At 29.4% G+C, this 18,873-nt stretch overlaps 1 protein-coding gene across 1 annotated transcript in view; it reads left to right on the plus strand.

Moving 5' to 3' along the window:
• The first annotated feature begins 14,427 nt into the window (after positions 1-14,427).
• LOC113375528 (myelin transcription factor 1) overlaps positions 14,428-18,873 on the plus strand; it is a 141,071-nt gene continuing 136,625 nt past the window's right edge. Inside the window, exon 1 of the mRNA XM_026615461.1 lies at positions 14,428-14,462. Coding sequence (XP_026471246.1) covers positions 14,454-14,462 — 9 coding nt within the window. The 5' untranslated portion in view covers positions 14,428-14,453. The remainder of the gene's footprint in view (positions 14,463-18,873) is intronic.

Below are 18,873 nucleotides of genomic sequence, written 5' to 3' on the forward strand. Positions count from 1 at the left end.
GACTTTGAAAAATTATGAAATTGTTCTCAAGATAACAGTCGGGCATTTTTATTTGGTAAAAGATTGATTAAGCCGTATATTCATAATTGATAAAATATAGTATAAAAGAAATATGTTGAGAACCCCTCATTAGATCATGTCAAAATTTCAAAGTTATATCACAATTTTGTTAAACCTCAATTTTTAATAATTCAAAGAAATTAAGTCGATTATTTACACTTTTTGTAAATTGTCTTTAGTTACAATGCTATATACACCTAGTTTTATAAAGTTTTTATTCATTTTATAATAATAAAGATTGTCTAAGGGTAGATTTTGAATATTAAAAGTAATTTTGAATCAAACTAAATCAAAATATATACATAAAGATAACATAACGGAAGAAGACATATTTAATAACTTGTACAGTTCGAAATTTAACATAAAATTTTAATTCATATTTAATATAGTGAAATAATATTTAGAGCGATTCTCTAAAAAAAAAAATTATCAACCAGTCGTTTATTTTTCATATCTCTTACATGTTCTGTTACAGTGATTAAAAAAATACGAAAAAACTTATAATTCATAATGATGAAATTCATATTAAAATTGGAATAAATATGCGAAAATAGTACTATGTAAATCAATCACATTTATGGATTCATACCAATAATATCTCGAGCTGTGAAAAGGTGAATTCGTGAAGGGCTCTCATGATATCTGTGAAGTACTCGAGATATTCAATAGATTTTTTTCATAATAATAACGAGATATATTCAATACGTTGTTGAACTCGATAACGAGGGATGCACATGAGAACGTTAAGTATACTCCGAATTTTTATCATTTTTCAAAAAACCGTTCAGATTTTAATTGATAAAGTAAAGTGATACAAGTTGTCTCAAATATTTGTCAGCAACTAGTAAAGGAAATGACATATGTTAATTATTGAACATTTATGTGGCATTGATTACAATATTTGACTTGCATATTTAGACTGACTATGGCCATGAAATACCTTTCAATGTATTTGTTAAATAATTCAAACTATTATTTTATGTTCTTGTGGCCCAGCGGTGGCGTAAGCAATTTGGACTTGGAATATCAAAAACTAGTTCTAGGTTTGCTGGTTCGATTTCTGCCTCGGCTAAAATTTTTATTTAAAATTGTAAATCCCAAATATAATTTCAAATGAAAACTGTCTTTCGTGTGTGTAGCTGCATGTAAAATTACAAAATATTTACAAATACTTCGAGTATAGTTAGTCATCGGATACCTACTGGCTTGTTATTCATTCAAAAGCCATATGATAATGTCAAAACAATTACTGAATGTTCTAGTAATACAATTTGTGAATAAAACTATAACAACTTTTTTTGTCTTTTCTGCAATTATTAAATTTGATATTAGCAATAATTAAATTACATGTACTTAGCATTTTGTCTTAAGCAAAGTTGCATGAACTTTGCCATTTAGATAAAATTTTAAAATTTTGAAATTGTACATTTTAAAAAGAAAGTTTTTGCTCTACAAAAAACTAATTAATGCGACTTTTAATATATCTTCAACAAACTTATAATATTTGTAATTGTAATATATAGAGTGCATAAACACGATCTATAATGTCCTAAAACTACGGCTCCAATCATTGATTAATTTTGTATATGTGTGACATTTTAATATGTTCTTTAAGATCATGATAATATAATGATATAATTATAATACATATGATATAATGAAATAAAATAATCATAAAAAGTCTGATTAAAATTGTCAAAAAAAAATTTCAGCAGTTAATTACAGATTTTTACCATAAAGTAATCAGTGCAATTTCCAACTAATATGCACGTAAGCATAAGATTTTTGGCTGAAATGTGTATGAAAAATTTTATCTGCTAATAGTAAAGTTACGGTTCGGCTGATAATCGCAAAAATTAAAAAAAATTTAAATTTATAAAACAGTTACTGAAAAAACTCTTGCAAAAAGTCACATACACACACATTCTCACATATTCATCAAACATTGTTCAATTTTCGTCTCAAAGGTTTCAGAATGGCATGAAACATCGAGAAAATTAGCAAGTCGCTTTTTGTGATGAAAACATGAATTTCTTTTTTCGAAATTTATTATTTGTTATATTTATTCGATACCTTGTCTGCTAAAATATAGTTGATATTATAAGCATTACTATATTAATTGTATATTTTATTCCTACTGATAATACTAGTATTATGTAGAGTAAATCGGATAGAATATTTAAAAAAATAACCCATGTGTATCTATAGGACCCAAATCACTATCTATAAACTTGGCCAGGATTTTCACCCTGGTTTCTTCAGACTTTTAATTACCATTCTTAAAGGAATATCCCCCGAAGCGCAAAAGGCTTAAAACACCCCACGTTCCTTTCATACGTACTCTTGGGTATTATACTGTACAGCACGTAGGCAACAATCTACTTTAATGACATTCTTGCAACGGAACAGTAATCAAAGAACATATGTTTAATATGTAATTTTATTGTTCGATGTTGAATTAATATCGCCGAAATGTACTATAAAATTTTCATTCTGAGATTTGCATTATGTAATAAATGTAATTCCTACTTTGTTACATTCGCATATATAGATGCATTCGTCAGACTGTGAAGGATTTATGCTCACAAAATGTGATCAAGATATGATACACCTTCTATGTTAATAAAATGTTATGCAGAAATATATTCGGTTTGACTACATATGCATATTTAATATTAATATTTTAATTGAGATAGTAGCAAAATTAATGCTAAAGCGGAGCCCGAAGTGAATGAACTGCACATTAATAAAAAGATCTCATTATTATAGTAGAATATGGTATAAACAAAATATATTTATTACTTGTCTAAGATCAATCTTCAATTGCTATACTTAATCACGCCGGTTAAATTTTAGTCAACTATTTTTCTAAGTTTTACCAGCCAGTTTTTCTTACTACTGAAATTTTGAAATTAATACATAATAAAGTCTCATTAAACTAAATTAGAATAATAATAATAATATTTAAGTTTAAAATTATCTTTAACAAAAATTAAAGTTTGTTCATATTAACGACAATGAATTCAATTCTTTAAAACAGTTTCTTAGGATACAATGTTGTAATTGTGATTTTAACTTGTGAAATTATTTCAATCGTAATCATAATAACTTTATTAACTTCCCATAGGGTAAGTTATAGTTATCGCAAAAAATTATTTTTTTGCATATCTTCACATTTCAGAGGTTTCAGAACATTTTGGTACACTTTATTAGAAAAAATTAATGTATGTGTATGCGTGTATAGTACGTAAATATGTTTGAATACATTTTTTCGTCTACGATCAAAAATGAATTGTTAACTTACCGTGAATGAAAATTTTTATATATCTTTACGTTTCAAAAACTTCTGAACATTTTGGCATACCTTGAAATAAAATGGATGTATGTGTGTGTGTGTGTGTATGTGTATGTGTGTGCGTGTGCGTGTGTGTATGTGTATGCGGATACAAATTTTCGTCGACGATTTCGGGAACACGAATGAAGCGATTTGAATAATTCAAAAAACATTCGATTCGAATTGATAAGGAGAGGTGCTGATTAGTTTTTGGCGAAGGCAGGTCTAGCCATTTCGAAGATACGGGGCAAAAAGTGCCAAAAATGGTAAATCGGTTTTTAAGAGAACGGAGCGTCCGATTTTAATAATTCAAAAAACATTTTACTTGTATTGACAAGATGAAGAATTGATCAAATTTTCATGAAGGCAGGTCTAGCGGTTTCGGCAATCTATTGAAAAAAGTAAAAAAATGGCATTTGGCGGTCAAAAATGATCATTAGACATATGCACATGAAATTGTCAGATATTTTATAGAGATTTTAATAATATGTACAATGTTTCATTCACTTCTATGGATTTCGTACCAAGACTTGTAATGTTTAATTTCAATGATATAGTTCTAACAAATGTTAGAACGATATTTTTGACTGTATGGATCAACCGTCTTGAATGGGTTTCAAGATTTCAAGAAATTTCAAAATTTTCAAACAATTAAAAAAATCTAAATTTTTATTCTAGATTTTGATTAAAAATTCTGGAAAAAATCTATTTTTATTTCAAAATTTTCAAAAACATTCAAAGCTTTTAAAAATCTTAAATTACGGTACCGGAAGTTCGAGCAATTTGCCTTAAGATAATTTGCCTCAAGTTATTAAATTCATGTTACTAACAATTTAACAATCTAACAATCTAGATCTAACTGATTTAACAATCAGTTAAATAGGACAGTTGAAACATACATTCTAATGGCGTATTTAGATTTACCAAGCATCATGCCAAACTTACAGATCACCTGAGTGTTCTAATTGCTAAAAATGTATATATTGATTCATCTTGTCAACGTGATTCGCAAGTAAAAGAATAGTGGTATGTATCTTTTACCTCAACATAAGATTAGAATGGCTATGTTATTGTCTATTTTACATCGGAATTGGCTCTTACAAGTGTTTTTAATTTCCACCAACATACCGTGGTATGATATAGAAAATATCAAATAGTATATATGAAATGTTCTGCTCGTGTGTATTAATAATATGTTTATATTTATATATTGTATTACATTAATGATTTATTTCTACCGATTGCAAAAGTTTCGGCAGCAAGTGAATTTCAGTGAAATGCGCCGCATCATCCAATATTATTCCGGTAGCAACGTATTTTAAATAATTAGAAAACCGAAATAGACTGTTGAGTGGCGTCTGAACAGTGCCTAGGAAACGTTGGGGTTCCCTTATCACAGCCCTCGTTCGTGCATACAGTCACGAACACATGCATCCTTCTACGGCGAGCGTAGACCCCAGAGTGTCTACAACCATACTACGATCCACTCCCTCTACTCTCTCATCCCGAGCAGCTTCCATTCACTAGTAGGCCGGGAGACGGTACATAATTAAAATCGCTTCCGACTGTTTACATTCCGCCATCAAAAATCTTTTGATTCATCAGTTGCATTTTTCAAATATTCCCAATCGCGCTATATCGGTTTCGCTTTATTTTCTCATTTTTCAGTTTTTTTTATTTTTTATTCTTTATTTTGATTTTTTATTCTTTATTTTGATTTTTTTCGTTGCAAGCGATCGTTGCAAAATTGAGTGCTGTACCACACGGCCTGTGGTTTAAATGCACGCGAGCTACATCCCCTTTAAAACGATAAAATGTCAGGGCGCTTGTTCTCTCTGTTGTTTAATTATTGCGAAAGTGTTTTATTTTGATTTTTTGCTATTATACGAAGCACCGTAGGCTTATGCTGGTTAAGTTTTCACGTTTAACTAATATTTATGGATTTCTGTACATAGAAATTTTATTAAAAGTATTACTTAGTTATATTTAATTTAATCGAGTATTTTATTTTTAGTATTTAAGATGATAAAAGAACATTAGATAAAATATTAATTTTAATACCTTCGTATATGACGTAAATGAAGTCAATTAAAAACACAATATTAAATTTTATACCGCAGTATTTTTCTTTGATAAATCCAAAAGAATTATTGAAAAGTTTTCTAAAGTTGCAGCCCAAAATACATATTTAACTTGTTGGAACCAGAATTAGTAGAACGTCAAAATAATTAACCAATTTTATATTAATCTACTTTTCTAATAGTAATATAAAATTATTGTCATTCCACTAATTTCGATATATCTACAAATGCAATTTGAGTAATCACACATTTTATTTTGAATATATTATTGAATATTGCATGGTGTAATGGTTAAACTCTCTCACTCGTGTGAACTGGATCGTAAATTCCAACCCCCGCTCTAGACAATTTGACATCGTGCAGTAGCGATTTCTATTTTCACTTGAAAAATTAAATCAAAAATATGTTTCCAATTGATAGTATTTTACTTCAAGCACTGCGGCGTGAAATGGCAATGGGAAATCTTTCACACTATTTTTCCTGCATCGAGTTGGGATTTAACTTAGCTCACGAACCTGCGTTATAATATTAGTATAAATTTTATTTTGAAACAATTTTTTATTGATTATGTTTCACATTAATTGATTTCAATTATTGAATTGATCTTAACTGTGATTAGTATTTCCCAATACAATTTCACAAATAACTTTTTTTTATTATATACATATTATTGACAACTGACTTATATGGACATTCAGTAAATCAATTGTCGATTATAGATCTTGTAAATGACACATTGATATATACATAGGTAGTAAAAAAATGCACAGTTAAATCACCCAAGTAATATAATCAATTTTAAATTTCTTTAATATTGTAATTTCTTTGTATTGTAATTGCATTTCTTTAAATTGTAATAAATTAAATAAAAATTTATTAAGTAGAGTAATAATATATATGTTTTACCATAATCAGTATAAAGAAATGGGTAATACTACCCTAGGTCAGGTCTGTAAGCTGAGTTAAGCTCCACCTCGATTCAGAGAAGGATGTAGTGTGAGAGATCTTTTCTTGCTATTACATATTGCAATACCCAAAATGGGCTATTTTCAACTGAAAACATTTTTTTATCTATATTTTCAAGTAAAAATCGACATCTTTGCTGCCCGATGTCGAGTTGTCCAGAGCGGGATTCGAACTCACGACCACGTTCACACAGCGTAAGACCATCATATAAACCAATCGGCAAATGCATTTTGCTAAAGCACTTTCATTATTAAATAGGCTTTATTTAATTTTATTTGCGAAACTTGAATGAATTTTTAAGGTTTCATACTGTAATTTATAGTAGAAATAAATCAATATGTTTTTGCATTATAATTTCAAGTAATTTTCCATATTAGTATTTAAATTCAAAATTTCTGCAAGAATACGAGAGTTCCTTTATAATAATATCCACTCCACATCCCATATCGTCCCTCGGATAAATTCGGTGGCACAGCAAAGCTAATAATGTCTGAGCTAATTTATACACAAGTCTGGTTAATTCTCAAAGCGAGTGCCCCTGATTGCATTGAATCTATGAATCTATTATATCGGAATGTTTGATCGGAGTATACTACCGAGAGCGGCGGTGGTTTAGCACGGTGTTGACCAGCACTACGGCCGACATTCATTATTGGGGAATTCACAAGAGGTCTCCGAGATGTTCGGGTCGTGTAACGATGACTGTTAACATGCATTTATAACTAGATAGTCGGTACCAGACAAATCTATTATCGCCATCGTATTGCCTTTGCGGGGTCCGGCGCTGATTTTATTTGAGCTCTTTGGTCAACGAACTAATTGATATGGTGATTAAGGGTGAGAGTGAAGAAGTGAATTTATGGTATATAAATATATATATATATATATATATATATGAGTGAGTTCTTGAGGGCGATACATCAAACAAAGAAAAGCCAAAGATTTATAAAATAATCTTTATTTCCAAACGTTTCGACATTCAATTTAATGTCATCATCAGTGGATCTAAAAACAGTATGAAAATTAGCATATCTAGGTAATTATAATATATGTGGATTGGTAAAGTAACTATACAATAAGAGAAAAATTAACAAATAGCAACACTTAACAACAAATCAAATATAAAAGATAGGAAAGGTAGTAGAGACTAGAATTAAATAAATAATTAAAAAGTATAGGCAAAAATATTTAAGTACACTCATATAAACTTACGCATATATACATATATGTACGTACACATATACACACATATACATATATATATACATATATATATATATATACATGCATATATCCATATACACACACATACAAACATATAATACACATATACATATACAGATACAACAATATATACCTATATATGTACACATATACATGTAAGACTATACACATATAAATATACGTATATACATATATGCAACGTGCATGCATATTCACAACGACGTACATGTACATGTATGAACCATACATATACTCATACCTATCTATGTAACTATAGCTATACACGTATACACATACATATACGCATAAACATGTATATACACATATATACACACATATATATATACATATATATACATACATATATATATATATATACACACAATACATATATATATACATATGTACATAAATGCTCACAAATATATATATATATATATATACACATATATATATACATACATATATATACATATATATATACATATACATATACATATATATATACATACATATATATATACACATACATACATGCATATATACGTATATATAATTACATGTATACACATATAAATATGCACATACATACAAACATACATGTAAATAAGCAATATACATATATATACATACATACATACAAATACATATATATATATATATATATAAACATACAATATATGTAAACTCGTATATATGTAAAGCAAACAAATTATTTATGAAGATGGATAATACATATAAAATACAAGTGGACTTACATTACGTTGGTTAGTTACATATAGAGAAGTGTACACAGCACTAGAGATATGGCACTAACATTTATACAACTAACTTGTCAGCACTATGCATTTTTTTATATAATTTTTTTGTATGATGTAAACAGAAAAATGATAGTTTTATTGAACAAAAATGTAAGTAGAATTATGTAATTTCTGCCACGACTTCTGTACTTTGCTAGTACCGAGGCATGTATAAAAGTCACCACATGTTTTGAGAGATTTTTAAGGGTCATTCCAGGATTGTTATGGGCGGGTAGGTAGAAAATAGTCGGAAGTTGAAACTAGTAATGTTAGGCTAGGTTTGTATGGTTAGAATTAGGAGAAAAAAATTGGAAATATTATTTAGTATTACTAAGTAGTTATACTAATAACTCAAAAATCTAAAATAAAATTTTTTTAAGGTTTATTCAAAATTTGCTATGTATGGGTAGGTAAAGCTCGGGTATCAAGGCCGAAGTTAAACTAGGAAGTGTTGGCAAGGTTAGTAAGGTCAATTAGTTTTGTTCAGAGGAGATAAATTTGGAAACATTATTTAGTATTACTTGGTAGTTATCGCAGAGTAAGGAGGAATCCGATCTTTTGTTCACCACGTGGTCACATATTGATATGAAACAAGATTCTGCAAAACGTCTCTGAATGGTGTTCCGTTCATGGTAGAGAATACTGGCATTATAAAAGTTAAAGGAGTGTTTGAAATTTTTTATGTGTTCTGTTATCATAGTTTGGTTTTGGTTGGGGTTTTTCGAATTATTGTCGTGTTGTTTGAGTCTTTTTATTAAATTTTGTCCGGTTTCACCTATGTAAGTAGAAGGGCAATCATTGCAATTTATTTTGTAAACAATGTTGGAAGTACGTTCTATACTAGTGGGAGATTTCAGGTTTGTGTAGAGGGATTTAAGAGTTAGATCTATGTTGCAGGTTAGTCTGATGTCTACCTTATGAAAAAGTTTTTTCCACACTGGAAAAAGTTCTTTTACGTAAGGTAAACAAACGTTGCCTATATAGTTATTGTCTTTAGAATTTTTTTCTGGGGAAAAAGAAGAATGCATACTGTTAAGGGTTTTAAGTCTGTTGGAGGTGACGGAGTTGATGAGGTGCGGTGGATATGAGTTGTTAATTAAAGTTGTGCGGATGAGGGATAAGTTAGAGGGCCAAAATTGTTTGTCTGAGAGTAGGATGGCATGGTCGACTAAATTAATAATAGTGCCTATCTTCATGCTAGAAGGGTGGTAAGAATGATAATTTAAATACCTACCCGACCAAGTAGGTTTTTGGAACCAATTGGTGATAATTCGATTGTCTGCGGTTTTTATAATTTTTACGTCTAAAAAGCTGATAGAATTTTCTTGTTCTTTTTCAAACGTAAAGGAGAGATGCTCATTAAATGAGTTAAAACTATGAAGTAAGAGTTCGAAATTTTTAACAGGAACACAAGTAAGGATGTCATCAACATATCTGTAATAAAAATGAAGGTCTAGATTGTAGGAATTAAAAACTTTCAACTCTAAGTGTTGTAAAGCAATTTCTGCGAGTGAAGGGGAAATAGGAGAACCCATAGGTGTGCCAAATATTTGAAGGTAAAAATGGTCGTTGAATTCGAAATAAGTATTCGAAACTATGAATTTTATGGACTCGAGAAACCAATGCAGTGATAATGTTGTATGACAAGAGATTTCGTCCCATCTAGCAGTGATGGCATCTAAAATTAATTGTAGGGGGACGTTTGTGAATAGGGATACTACGTCAAGACTAACCAATAAGGAGTTATCAGGACCAATTTACCAATTTACCAATCCACATATATTATAATTACCTAGATATGCTAATTTTCATACTGTTTTTAGATCCACTGATGATGACATTAAATTGAATGTCGAAACGTTTGGAAATAAAGATTATTTTATAAATCTTTGGCTTTTCTTTGTTTGATGTATCGCCCTCAAGAACTCACTCATATATTTCAACATCAAAATTAACTACTAAATCATATATATATATATATATATATATACACATATATACATAGTTCGTGATGGTGAATCGTCCTATATTGTGTAAAGAGGCTTTCTCGGTTTAAACCCACTCTTCGAACGACCAAACAAGAATTTTTACTCAAGAGTAAGGTGTAACTATATTATGTCAATTTTAATTATATATAGAGTAAAGAAGGGCACAAAGGTTCAATTTGACTGTGAGCAATTATATTGTGAAAACCAAACCAATTATAGCACAACAAATAACATATATCAAATAAATAACTACCTAATTATTTTCAGTAAAACTCCCAACTAATTCATCATTGTAGAAATGTATTTTTTACTCAAAAATTTGTTATTTTTACCCAATAGGGGAAGTAAAATGGGACGGCCGGAAGGCAAACAGATCCAATGTCTCATTTCTAGTTTTAAATGTATTAAAGAAAAAATTAGCTATAATATTCAACCAATGCAAAATATAAATTTCATGGATTCATTTTTTACAGACATAAAACTGTATATAACCTTGATCTGGTATTTTATCAAAAATATTCATCAGCAGATTTGAAATAAGTAATTATTTGATTTATATTCCATAAAATTGCTTTTTTTTATCTTAATTTACTTTTTATTCACTATTTTTTATTGCTAACACTTTTGCCACGGTGAAGATTCAGTCGGTTCTTTATACCCCACCCACGTGTAAGCTTCTATATAGGTTATATAATAAAAGCTATTGGATTTTACTTTAAATTAACAATACATCTCATATAACAATTTAATAACGTAAAAATTATTTTAAGGTCTCGTAAACTAAATAACAGTGCTCACAATTACAAAAACTAACACCGAAAGCAAATACTTTTAAATTTTCAAACATCGCCGTTTATCTCCTAATAGCAACGTCGTAAAAAACAAGATGTTTGCTGGTTATACATTTTTTCCCTCTACTTTCAAATATTTTGTTGAAAAATTCTTAACTTCACTTCTTTACACCAGATATCGGTAATGATGGACCTTTTTATCCGCGGAACATTAAGTCTCGCTCTTTCTTGTAAGTATAATATATGTATATATATCAAATTAGGTTCCGGTGGCTTTCGTGTTTCTGCAAATATAAATAATACAATCATAGCCTCATCACGGCAAAAATTAAATTAATCGGTGGTACTACGACGTCTATCTGAACTAAACATTACTGCTCATAGTCACGACGATCATATTAACTTCCCGAGGGGAACATACTAAAATATCACTGGTCTACAATAAGTAGTTCAATTTTCAAAAATTATTACAATTTGGAATGATGGCAAATGCTTTTATGATGTAAGCCTAAGTTATAACCCTTTTTGAGTTTTTTTTTTTCAAAAACTATTAATTTTGTGTGACGTTCGCCAAAGCTAAAAAGAAGACCATTTTTAGAATTAGCAGCAAACTGCAAAATATTTTCATTCCATGTTTTTGCAAAAACAATCCTGATTTTTTTTTTTTTTTGAAAAATCTTTGGAAATTTATTAGTTGGAATATTATTGACTAGTTTTTGCCAACTATCGTAAGAGTCGTTTTTCGTAATTGTTTTTTTATTTGACATGCAGGTTTGTTTTTTCTGAACATACCAGTTTGTTTGAAAGATATCAATTGGAAACGGCATATATTATATTTTAGTTAAAGCGAAAATTTTAATTTTGAAATAGCAGTTAAAAATGTTACATAAATATTTTATTCAAGTTTACATATAGGAAAGTTTTTAGATTAACTACTTACATCTAGTTTTAGTTTAATTTTTGTTATTTTAATTAGTTTATTCGTGTGTCTCTATATACTTTTGCTTGGTATAATCTTGTTAGCTAAAATAAAATGAAGTTTGTTATTGTCAATTATGATTATATTCAAATGATTATATTTATACTTAAATAGCTAATCATGATATTTTATATAGTAACTAATAACGTGGTGTAAACGTTTTTTTATTTGCTTAATAATTTATATAATTGTTACTTTGTCCAATTTATTGCTACCATTGTCACATTGTGTTATTGAAATGCTTATTCAAATATGATTACATTGCCGCGCTTCAAGACATTCATGCATTTTGTAGATTTTCTCTCATATTTTACTATGTCCAAGAGATATTCTCATAATTAAATTATTCCTGAAATTAAATTGCATTTCTGTGGGTTTTGCATAGAGAGGGTTTGTTTGAATATTCACAGATAGATGGATAACTTTATAATTCACGTGAATTGTCTTGAAATGGGATATATTAATTAATTATACATTTAGCAGAACAGAACTCAAAGTAATTTAGGTAATAAATCAATAATTTTCTTGCACTAAGAGCTACTCTTAAAGAAAATAGAAAAATAGGAAAATATTAAAAATGTTTTGTAATATTTTTCTATTACTAGCTTTCTTATACTACTAATTTTCTTAACTTTCCATACATTACTTAATTCTACTTAGTAGCCTATTTTATAAAGTATATTCATATTATTATTTACATATAGGGTAGAGTAGGGCACAAAGGTCGAATTCGACTTTGAGCAATTATATTGTGAAAACCAAACTAATTATATCACAACAAATGGCACATAACAAACGAAAAACTATCTTTCTATGTTCAGTAAAACCCCCAGCTAATTCATTATTGTAGAAATGTCTTTTTTGCTGTTTTTTTTTAAATGTCACCTGGTCTTTTTACCCCATAGGCGAGGTAAAATGGGATGACCAGGAGGCTCTAGTGTTCAAATTTTACATTAAAGGGATTTTATGAAATAATAGGTACAATATTTAATAGTGTAAAATACAAATTTCATGGGTAGATTGTTTGCAGAGATAACACTGTATATAACCTTCATCTAGTATTTCGTCAAAAATATTCATCAGCAGAGTTGGAATAACTGTTTATTTAATTCATTTCTTGTAAAAGTGCTTTTAATAACGCAAATTATTTTTTATTAATATTCTTTATTGTTTAAATCTTTCTCAGGGTGAAGGTTTAGTTGGTTCTTTTTACCCCACTCACGTGTAACCTTTTCTAGAGGTTATATAAAAGAAACTGTTGAATCAAACCTAAAATTAACAATACATCTTACAAATTATTTAAATATCGTGTATTTCAAAATTATATTATGGTCTAGCAAACTAAACAACATTACTCACTACTGAAAAATACTTACAACGAAGGAAAATACTTTTGCTATGGATATTCAAATATTGCCGTTTATCTCCCGATAACGTTGTAGGCATCAAGGTGATGGCTGATTATACATCTTTTTTCCTAAAAACTAAAAAACTCCTACTTTGGGGCCGCTCAAGTATTACGTAAGCACTATAGGGGGGCGGGGGGTTATTGATTTGCTTATTTTTGGTAAGAAATTTGCTTACTTTTGCTGACAAAGGAGAGGGGGGGGGGTAAATAATTGTAATAAATCCGCTTACGTAATACTTGAACGATCCCTTTTACGTGTTTTGAGATATCGATGATGGACCTTTTTACCCGCGGACCTTTAAGCCCCGCTTTCCATATAATAAAAATATATAGAAGTTAACACATTACCATGTTTTCTATATCTTATTTTGCCTTTTGTGAACTCTGTAATAAGTTTCCATTTACATTTGATATCAGAGTCAGATTTTCCATTGCTACCTACAATCAGATTATTTATTTTTAGCCATTATTTTGCTCTGTTTCATTCGTGAATTACGTCAATATCCACTCGTGCATGTATAACGACATTGCCTCAGAAGTCCGATAGTGAAATGACTGCTTTCCTTTGCCCCACGGATATTTATGCCGTAATTATTTGGTAATAAACTGTTTGTTGATTTAAACCGTTTGATTTTATCGTTATTTTCTTGAAATCGTTAAATTATTGCAGGGTATAAAGGAGTACATGATAAATTGCAATTGTGATTAAAATTGATTTGATTTTTGATTTTATATAGAAATTTCAGTTGCGATGACTTTGTTTAATAATTTTTTTTTATTGTTTCAGATCTGCGTATATGGAAACGAACAACTGAAGAGGTTATGAGCACGGTAAGAAATTTCAATTATATATTTTGAACCAGATATATATATATATATATATATATATATATATATTCATATTCATAAAAAATGCTTCGACTGATCATTACATAAGACTAATCAACGCGATTTATTAGGAAGCGTCCATTAATCACATGAGCAATTTCTAAAGAATTTAGACCACTCTCTCTCTCTTGGCGATGCCTGGTGATATTTAATGCCCTTTACACATCACGTGTATTTAAAAAGACTTAGAAAATATCGTAAAATCTTGGATTTTTAAATATTTTTTTTTAAATTGAGGTAAAACTAGTGTGGTGTATGGCATCGTGCCTTAAGGCAAATTGTTGGAACTTCCCGTACCGTAACGAAATGATCGAGGAATATTAAATGTTTTAAAATAGATTATTATAAATATTGTAACATTGTCGAATATTTATAAGAATTATATAAACTAAATTGGAATTTAATTATTTTCGATATACAAAAAAAAATTTTTGAAAAAAAAATTTTGAAGCAAATTTTTTTTTTCAAAATCAATTATTTTGTTAAAACAAGCAGAAAGTTTTTGGAATCATTCAAATCGGACGCTTAATTCTCTCAAAAACTGAATTTTTTGCACATTTAGCTACGGGAAGTTGAAAAATACACGTGATATTTTACTAGATTTTTCCCTCCCCCGCGTGATATTAGGTTATTTTTTGTCAAACCCTCCTCTCCCTTTAGAGCTCACGTGATTCATGAACGGCTTCTTGAGTGTTTTGATATGCACTTTGTGTTTTTTTTAGTTCTTACCCGAAAGTAGATAGATGGCAAAATTATCGTCGAAATTCTAAGGGTCAACATAATATCTGATTATCGATTTAAATTCTTTGGTCAAAACATCGATTTTCATTTCTGAAAGTAAAAAATCTGTTACAATAATAAATTTATTCATCTTAACGAAGTGTTTTTTTTTTCAGTAATTATTTTATTTCCAATCCCATTGTATCTCAATAATTCTGTTACGCTACTTTAAAGTATACTAATAAAGAATACAAACGCTCGCAAATCTTTAAAAACAAAGACAAAAAACGCACTGGGAACCGAATCACGTCACGGAACATGGCACGCGCCAAAATCTAAAAGACATTCCGGAGAATCAACGACGATAAAGTCGCATCTTAACAACGGGAAACCCTTAACACGGACGTTTCCTCGTAACGTAATGGAGCTATAAGAGCGACAGTAAAACAGCCCGTTTGGACCGTCGTTGATAAATAAAAACTACCCCGATAATATGTCTCGTTTTGGAATTATCCTACAAACAATCGTCTTCGAGAGTGAGGGTCGGGGCAGCGTTGCGTTCGGTCGCGGCTCGTCGGCTCTACGACTCTCAGGAGGACGCACGAAACGTCCCAGCGAACAAGGTTCCCAACAAGCTATATCACGATGGCCGTTTTAGGGGTTAAACACACACTGAAACAACGAAAAAAAACGGGGTGACACAAGATGATTTTATCGGATACATGTCACTGATTTTTTTATTTGAAGGACGAACTGAGAAACAGTTTTATTGATACATAAATGACATAATTCTGGTATTTTGTTTACATGCTTATTAAGCGTTATCTCATGGCATTTTTAAATAGCACAATACGTCAGAATTGAGCATTACTTATTTGAATATTAATAGGCTTCCATAGTGATAACGTACTAACATTTTCAAAAATTCTTTATATTTTGCATATTAAAGATTTTTATCGAAACATACTGGACGTAATTAAGACACTTAATTTTATATTTTATATATAATTATATATTTGTGTGTGTGTTTTGAATATTTTTTTACAAATTTTCAGCAATACCACCATTTTTACGACTATAGTATTAAGGTGACCATACGTCTTATTTAGATCTTTTGTCTCGGATTGTCTCGGGTTTTCGAAAAGTATAGGCCTAAATTGAAATTATGCTCTTACTTGATAATAAAATTACAACTACCCATCAAATAGTATACGTATATGAAACATAAATGAGAAAATTGCCGTATTCAAAATTCCAAAGGCGGGCTAAATAGTCTTTCATATCAATAATTTGGAACTTTGATTTTCAATTTTACGAAAAAAATATGAAAATGCACTTTGACACTCTTGGAATAAGTTTTTTTAATAATTATGAAAAAATATGAACAAAATTTTATAACAGTTCAAAAATTGAAAAAACATATTTATAGATCCAAAAATATTAGATAAAATAACATCCGTTATTTTCCACAGCCTAATATAAGATTATATATAACATATGTAATAAAATAAATAAAAATAAAGTTCTTAGTTTAAATTACAAAATGATTCGCTTAAAAAAGACAAATTTCTAATTATTATTTTCGAATCATATTAAATTTTTTGACATAGACACCCCTCTCCCGTCCTGGATTTACATTACAAAAAATTACCGTCCTGGTTTGGACTTGAGAAAATATGGTCACCTTAATAGTATACATTTTGATGACCACAAATTTTGATTTAAGATTTCTCTATTTGTTATAAAATTCCAGTCCAACTATCTAATGACGTCGCAAAAATACAAAACTATTACTAAATTAAACAGACAGATAAGAGATTAATAGAAGAAAGACGCGCAAAAATACATTTGGCAATTAATTACCCCCTATTTGCAATTTCTAAGAAAAATAGTTTCATAGTTAACATGCAATGTAGAGACATATATTATGTATTGCTTATCGATTTGTTTCAAATAGATCAATTATTCCTAGTAAAATATATGCAATGAGTTAATAATTATAAATATTCCTACAATATTAACATGAATTTCCAACTATTCAAATATGAAACTAAGTTAATAAAAAACAAATTATACACTGACGTGATATGAACCCGATCATTTTTAACTCTTATCTGTGAATCCGATTGCAAAAAGTATGAGACAACTTTAACTGATAGAGCTACCAAGCCATATATGGAACGATGTTGGCGTACATCTTGCGCGCGGTCTATTTTTCAAAACTTCAACTTAAATTAATTTTTATAATCAAACCACTTCTCGTATGCCTGTAATATATTAAGACCTTTGGTATGACTGTCATCCCTTTCTATTTCTATCACCATGCGAAGTTTCATCAAAATTCTAGAAGAGTAACCTTGAGGTTCTCCTTGTGAGTACCGCATAATTTCAGTGTATAACCATTTATGATACATAATGATCACCTATACTTTTAATATATAAGTATATAATATTGTTTATACACAAATTTAAAAATTAAAAGTTAAAATATATTCTTACTAATTCATAGAAATTAGTCGTTCCAATATTCGTGTATGCGCATACATCGATAATTTACAGGTGCATATTGGCGTGCTGGATGCATAGCATGTGCGCGACTTACGGAACGCTAGATCGCGTGTGCAATGCGGAGAAACGCATCGCATGCGGCGAGAGAAAGGGTGCCTATGAATTAGTATCGTAGCCGTTTACTAAACCGATGCCAAGGTGCCCCATGATTTTAGGAAAAGAATTATGTTGTACGGATTCATGATATGTGAGAAAGGGTTTTGTGCACTTCTATAAATAAAGCGAATGCGTAGGGTATTTTCGATAGTTTATGTTCTCATTATATTAATTTATTATCGTGATTTATATCTTTACAAATTATTTTGTATAATTGTGAAATAGTCTTGAACGTAAATATATCTTGAACTCAACATTATATGTGTTTACGTAGGCGAGTTAGGGCCTTGGTAACAGTTATTTTTATTAATTAATATATCGATATTGAGATTCACTGATTATATTACTACGACATAAAGCCGAATACATGTTGTAACTATTTTTCTACCTTATCAAGTAAAAATATGTAATTTCATAACTTTTGTTTCTAATTTCACATTTAATCATCTTCTAGAAAAAGTGCAGTGTTACAATTTACTCCGTGTTTGGGGCTAGCTGTAATATCTACAGGAGCAAGTAGTAACGACAAGAAAACAACAATAATATCCATGATAAATTATTTTTTGCTTATTTTTAAGAAAAATTTTATGATTCAAAAGTACGTAATTGTTCTCATAAATTCCCGCAAAATATAATCAATACAAATAAAATTCAAAGCGTCTCCTGCAACAGAAATTCTTATAATAAATTGAAGTAAACTACAATAAATACTAATAAAATATATAGTCTCTTGCAACATAATGTGAGATGTGCCCATATCTTACAATTCCACTAAATCTCTTAAACTTTTTCACTAAATCTCTTAAACTTTCACTATATACCAAATAATATTATTCTCTCATGCTATACAATTAGCCCTAGGTGTGATTTTTTTACCTTAATCAAGATAACTTTTCAAAATATGTCGCAACCACAAAAATTGGTACACATTATCAAAGATTAATAAATTTGAAATAAACTAAGATCTATA

The sequence above is a fragment of the Ctenocephalides felis genome, unplaced genomic scaffold (assembly GCF_003426905.1).
Source record: "Ctenocephalides felis isolate EL2017-DRISC unplaced genomic scaffold, ASM342690v1 CF-g0.4_SCAFFOLD_01886, whole genome shotgun sequence".
Lineage (NCBI taxonomy): Eukaryota > Metazoa > Arthropoda > Insecta > Siphonaptera > Pulicidae > Ctenocephalides > Ctenocephalides felis.